The 5,852-nt window shown below is 40.6% G+C and overlaps 1 protein-coding gene and 1 long non-coding RNA gene across 2 annotated transcripts; both read right to left on the bottom strand.

Moving 5' to 3' along the window:
- Window positions 1-241: 241 nt before the first annotated feature.
- Window positions 242-2,808, bottom strand: LOC121312673 (cis-aconitate decarboxylase-like). Its single transcript, XM_041244355.1, has 4 exons — window positions 2,731-2,808; window positions 2,375-2,467; window positions 1,467-1,672; window positions 242-1,133 (listed from the first exon to the last, which is right to left on the bottom strand). The coding sequence occupies exons 1-4, from the start codon at window positions 2,806-2,808 to the stop codon at window positions 242-244; spliced, it is 1,269 nt and encodes a 422-aa protein (XP_041100289.1).
- On the bottom strand, window positions 2,808-3,379 carry LOC121312674. Its single transcript, XR_005949895.1, has 3 exons — window positions 3,292-3,379; window positions 3,118-3,178; window positions 2,808-2,918 (listed from the first exon to the last, which is right to left on the bottom strand). It is a non-coding gene; the product is annotated as an uncharacterized LOC121312674 (long non-coding RNA).
- Between the last annotated feature and the right edge of the window lie 2,473 nt (window positions 3,380-5,852).

Raw genomic sequence — 5,852 nt, 5'->3', positions numbered from 1 at the left:
ATATACATTGTATAATCTGTGTAAACTGTGTGGTTTAAAGGTGACTGTCCCTATCTATCATATAATGACACCACTGCTTTACTTACAATTGATTATGATTGGGTAAATACTCACTAAAATTATGCATTATTATTAACAACAACAACAATAATAATACAGTAAAACAAAACACAAATGGCATAAAGATCTTTTCCCAAGTGCCTTCAAATTGTTTTCTTCTAGTGTACGTCATCAAAGGATGTCATGAAGCCTTTATGTTCTCCACGGCATCAATGATGGCCTCCACCCTCTCTCCTGGCAGGACTGCCCCAGCATTTGCCCGGAACTTTTTCAGCAGACTGTCACGACTCAGTGGCTTCCTCCAGTGTCCATAAAAGGTGTCGCAACGACCCTTCAAGACATTGCCTGTTGTGAGGGTCAGCAGCACCTCTGCGTACATCTTATTGAAATTGGCAGGGTTGTCCTGGGGGTGCTCGACCCGTACTCTGCTCAGGAGGCTGAGCAGCTCGGGGCGGTCCAGGAACGCTGGGCTGAACGACTGGACACTGACCTCGCCGTCCAGCAGAGCAGTGCAGGCTTTGAACTGGAAGGAGTGTCTGGCCTGGTGCTCGGATTCAGGGAAGGGACGGTTGATATATTTGGAGAGGGGGATTCTCAGTAGGATGCTCTGGATCATAGAGGGGTGGAACCCCCCTACGGTGTTGACCAAAAGCTCCCGCGCTGAGCATGCTGCGTCTGCCACCCAGTGCATGCCCAGGTGTGCAGGGAAGCGCTTGAAGGCTATGTCCTGGTCCTCCAGCAGGAAGCGGGGATCCTGTTCCTCTGGGGAGGGCAGTGCCTGTGGCAGGTAGTCATTGTAGAAGGCACTAAAGCCAGCGCAGCCTGGGGTCGAGTCCAGGATCAGCGTGCTGGCCTCCAGGCCCCGGGAAGCCAGCAGTGCCGCCTCCATGCCGAGTCGGGCTGCGTTCCCGATATGAAGAGGTTTGGATTGAGTGGCAGCGTTGGCCATGGGAGCCCCTGCTAGGGAGGCAGCAATCGCCAGGGCGTTTGAGCACTGCGAGCGATCCAGGGAGAGCAGACGGGAGCAGGCAGCAGCACTACCCAGAGGGCCCACCACAGTCGGGGGATGGAACCTGAAGGGAGAAACACTGGCATGACCACCCTAGTAACTGAGAGAGTATTTTACATTATATATGTTTTTTAATGGTTTTAAAATTCTGATTTAAAAACAAACTCAGATAGACAAACATTTATTATCATGCCTTCTAAAAGAAAAGGAAAGTGTAATAATAATTTCCAATAAAAACAACATAATCAATGTGAGGCTAAAAAAACACTGAAAAACAGACTAAGATTTGCTTTCAAATTTAAATACGGTCTCGTTCATGCTGGAAGAATCCTGGCACACTTCCTTCTTGGCAGCACTACAGCATTGTGCCAAGTTTGTTTGGCAGCAGTCTCCTCACCTGTTGGGGATGTTTTGGGCTTCGTTGGAGAACCTCATGAGCCGGCCCTGAATCTCAATGCCCACGTTGAAGGCTAACAGGAGGTCCATCCCACTGGGCTTGGCGTTGCCAGGCAACATCTGAGCAATAGCGAGCAGGGCAGGAAGGACCGCCCCTGAGGGGTGAGTGGCTGGGTGCCAGGTATCATCGAAGTCCATTGAATGGACCTGCAAAGAAGAGAGTGAGGGCACAGTAAGTGTCTGGCACAGTGTGACATCTCCAGTGACATTCCTGACTGCGAGGAAGCCTGGCCGTGCCCCATCTTCCTACAAAAGAAACCTCAAGGACATGGATACAAACTTGAACTTTCATACACAACGGGATAATGGGAATGTGTCCTTAATACAGTCACTGCCCGATGGGCACATGTCCATTATAATGAGCACATCACTATTGTTTAATTTATATTATATTATATTATTATACAATTGAGGCATTACTTTGGTTTTGAATTTTCTGCATTATGAAAAAGTTTTTCTCCTTTGACTTTTCATAGAACTACTCCTTAATCATCTGCTAAGTAACCTGTAAAGTACACTTGTTGGCTTTTCTCAAACAATTGCTTAAAACAAGAGATAAAATGAACATTTCAACTATTTTATGTTGAAATAATAACACATCTTTCCAAGAGCTATTGATTTGTGTATGTATATACTGATAGTAAATATTGGCAACCCAGCCTCACGATGATTTATGTTTTGGAATGTAGTATTTCAAGGGGTGTTTTCATGGAAATTAGTTGCAGACAGTGTAATGAAAAATGACACATGCTGCACAACTTGTCAGCTGCTACAATGTGCTCATTTCATGGACTACAGCTTTACAATTTGAAAGGGCTGAGCATTATGTAACCAAATTCAGAGACTTACCGCTACTCCACTGACAAAGGCTGCCAGACTCGGAGAGAGTCTTGTGTTCCTTCGTCCAAAGACTGAACTGATGTAATCTGGAGCACACATTTGCTGCAAAGAGAGTTAATCACAGATCATTATAGGATCTGAACATTCTTTAAGATGGAAACAAGCAAGTTAAATTCTTGATTATCATCACCCTGGTTTGACAATGCAAACCTCAACTGGAATGGTGACTGTTCAGTGAAACTTTTCAAAAATGAGGTAAGTACTGAAGGAATGGTTTATATTAAAATTGTACTGCCAGGGCTCATTTCTTTGGCCTGTGTGCCCTCTGTACCATAGCCCAGTGCAAGCCTCAGCTGAAGGATTACCTGGCAGTGCTGCAGAGCCAGCTGGAAGACGTGGGAGGTGCTCCCCAGCAGCCCCACCCCGATGCTGTCCAGGATCATCCTCTTACTGCAGTGCAGCACAGTGTCTGACAGCTGGCCCGGGTGCACAGAGTGGATGAACCCTCCAAAACTGCTGGTGACTGTCTCCTCTGGGGCAGGCCTTTCCTGCACTGCAGGGCAACAAACAGCAGGTCAGTCTCTGCCTGTGCCTCACTTTAGTATTCAGAGCATCAACTCTACAATAATGGACTAAAATAACAACATCTAAACATAATCGGGTCCATTCAATTAGCGTTAGTATGAAATCCTTAAATCGACATTATTTACACTGTTTTTTTTTTTAATCAAGTAGCTTTTTAAAACGTTTACCTTCAACTGCAGATTTATGTAGAAGTCGCAGGCAGGAAAAGTGCCTTGGAGTTCTCTGAAACTAATTTAAAAAGGAATCAGATAAAATTAATATGCTATATGAAGAAAAAATAATAATAATAATAATAATAATAATAATGCACACATTTCTGAGAGTTTGAGTGCAGTGATTACCTTGAGTGCTGAGAGCATGGTGTTGTTCAGTAGGTTGCTGTGTATCACAGTGTTCTGTCACTGAGCTGTGCATCTGCCGTGGTTTCATCCTCTTTATATATTCTTTCATACCGGGATACCCATTGCCCAACAGGTTCCAAACCCTCCTTCTTTTAGTGAAACTATTCAACTAATTGGGGGGATTTTTCTAATCTGACCAGGAAACGGGTTCTGTAATAAGCAGGAAGGGGTCTGGACTCTTGGGGAATCCCCCTCTTTCTCTGTTCTGGGAGGACACTTACTGAGAACTTGGGTCAATCACACTGACACGCAGCTGGCAGTTTTTTATTGTATGCTTTTATATTGAGAACTTAGCACTGGGAGACCCCCTGCCTGAATGGTCCTTCAAGATGGGCCTGATCGACAAGTTAAAAATCTATTTTAAACATGTCCAACTGGCAGCACAGTGTCTTAAAGCGAGGCATGTTGCCCTCTAAATAATTAGGTAGGAACTATAACAATAATGCTAAACATAAAAAAAGACATGATATTTATATTATCATGCAATGCTGGCTCTGAGGAGCAGCCTTGGGTTGACCTCCCCAACGCATCAGCATGCACAACTTTTGAATTAATTTTGTTTATTTAATTATTTTTAACTTTTATATATTTATTGGAATTAATTAATTCATTCTTTTCTGTTGAGTCCCGCTGGCATAATCGTGTTCTCAGGCAACTACGGTAATGATGAAATGCGAAAAGCTTATTCTTCTAGATGTCGCATTGTCTAATTTTAGCTGTTCTAATACTACAAACTTTATATCATTTATTCATGTCCTTGACTACCACCTGTGTACGTAACATTGATAACCCAGTTTGTGGCCATTAATGAAAGGTGGTTATGAATTATTTTATATAAAGTTGTTCTAGTCTCTCCAACATATTTTATTTCATCACATTTCTCACAGGCTATTCCATAAACAGCATTGCTATTTTTACAGTAGATATTAGTATTTAGTGGATATGTGTTGTTCTTGTGTTTAGTTTATATTTTTTCTTTTGTCCGTGTATTTACACACTTTACATGTACCAGTGCAAGTATCTGTAGAACCTATTGTGACTTTTATGTTTACTGTGAACTAAAATATCACCTAAATTAGCTTATCTTTTGAATTCTACAACTGGGGCCTTAAGATAATTAAGAAAAAAAATGTTACGGAAGTGTGAGAATCGCATTTCTTGTGTGAAAAAAGTTAAAAAAAAAACTTAATACAATCGTTTAGCCGTTTTCGTAAAAGGTTTGATAGAACTTTATAATTCGTTTTCAAAAATCTCATTCAGTAAGATTACCCTGTTTTTTTGGAGAGGACTGAATAAAATTAGAGATAACATAATTATAGATTCTGACGTTAGAATCTTTCTGTTACATGATTAGATTGCATTCATTATTAAGAATCGAACATTAGGACACAAAATTCTTTAAACCAAAAAATTATAAATAAAGATAAAACAAAATGTTTAAACCAGGTGACAAAGGTGAAGAAGTAAACAGGTTGAAAGAAAATCTCCGTATTTATATAAACTCTTAGCTTTTATTGTTGTTGGTTTTTTGCATTTTATTTCATACAAAGATACAATCAAACAACAAAATAATACGTTAAAGGAAAATACGTGTGCGATTTTTTTGGTTCTTGGAGCTGGGAGACACTGGTTAGACGAGTAGCTTAAGAGCTGGAGCAGGTCAGACCAGCTAGGAGCTGGGAGATGCTGGTCAGACTAGAAAGAGCTCATGAACTATTCACACCAGCTTAAGTTTTTCCAAAACACAACATTAGCTGGTGACCATCTAGTGCTGGAATTTGAACGTTTATTTTATAATTACGTAATGCGTTCAAATATGTCTGTATAAAGAACACAAAATCTAGTTATGTACAGCAAATACCTTACAGCAAAATCTTATCAAAAGCAATATCTAACATGTTGTTATATTCTTAATTTCTAGTTTTAAAATAGCATACAAACCTGCATGTCTGTGGCCAAATTCTAAATTGTTTTGCATCTTTAGGGAAACGGAAGAATTTCTTTTTGCTAACTGTATAGATGAAAATGCGATTTATGTCTTTCTGAATATGCCCTTATGTCACTGCACCTATTCTTTTACGATTATTTTCAATTCATGTTTTTGTTTTACAGTACCAATCAACGATTATGACAAAACACACGTGAACTTACTTAAAGTTATATAAGGGTACTACTCTAGACTGTGGAGATATTAAAGGATTTTGTAAGGGCTAGTGTGGCAAATGCGTGCAGTTACTGATAATATTTTAATTCGATCAGACAAAAGAAAGCAATTGAATCTTCCTTATTATTAGCACAAGCTTGATCTCTTTATCTTTTACCGTGGATTCAACAAGTCCAGCCCTGACTAACAAAACACGACCACACGCGAAATCAACTCATTCTCATCGACTGGTACTGAAAATGCGAGGATTGAATAAAATCGCACAGGCGGGGAATCTACCCTTCAGTTAACACGTTTAAACAAGTTCCTACCCGTTTTAAGTAATAGCTGATCTTTT

The sequence above is a fragment of the Polyodon spathula genome, unplaced genomic scaffold, assembly GCF_017654505.1.
Source record: "Polyodon spathula isolate WHYD16114869_AA unplaced genomic scaffold, ASM1765450v1 scaffolds_4241, whole genome shotgun sequence".
Lineage (NCBI taxonomy): Eukaryota > Metazoa > Chordata > Actinopteri > Acipenseriformes > Polyodontidae > Polyodon > Polyodon spathula.
The sequence above is the reverse complement of the archived record's forward strand: the minus strand, read 5'-3'. Positions and strand labels throughout refer to the sequence as shown.

Excerpts from the sequence above, each read along its gene's own strand:
- LOC121312673 (XM_041244355.1), bottom strand. The coding sequence starts at position 2,808 with ATGATCCTGGACAGCATCGGGGTGGGGCTGCTGGGGAGCACCTCCCAC. Across the intron at positions 2,468-2,730 it reads TGGCTCTGCAGCACTGCCAG|CAAATGTGTGCTCCAGATTA; the intron begins GTAATCCTTCAG and ends CTCTCTTTGCAG. Across the intron at positions 1,673-2,374 it reads CCTTTGTCAGTGGAGTAGCG|GTCCATTCAATGGACTTCGA; the intron begins GTAAGTCTCTGA and ends TCTTCTTTGCAG.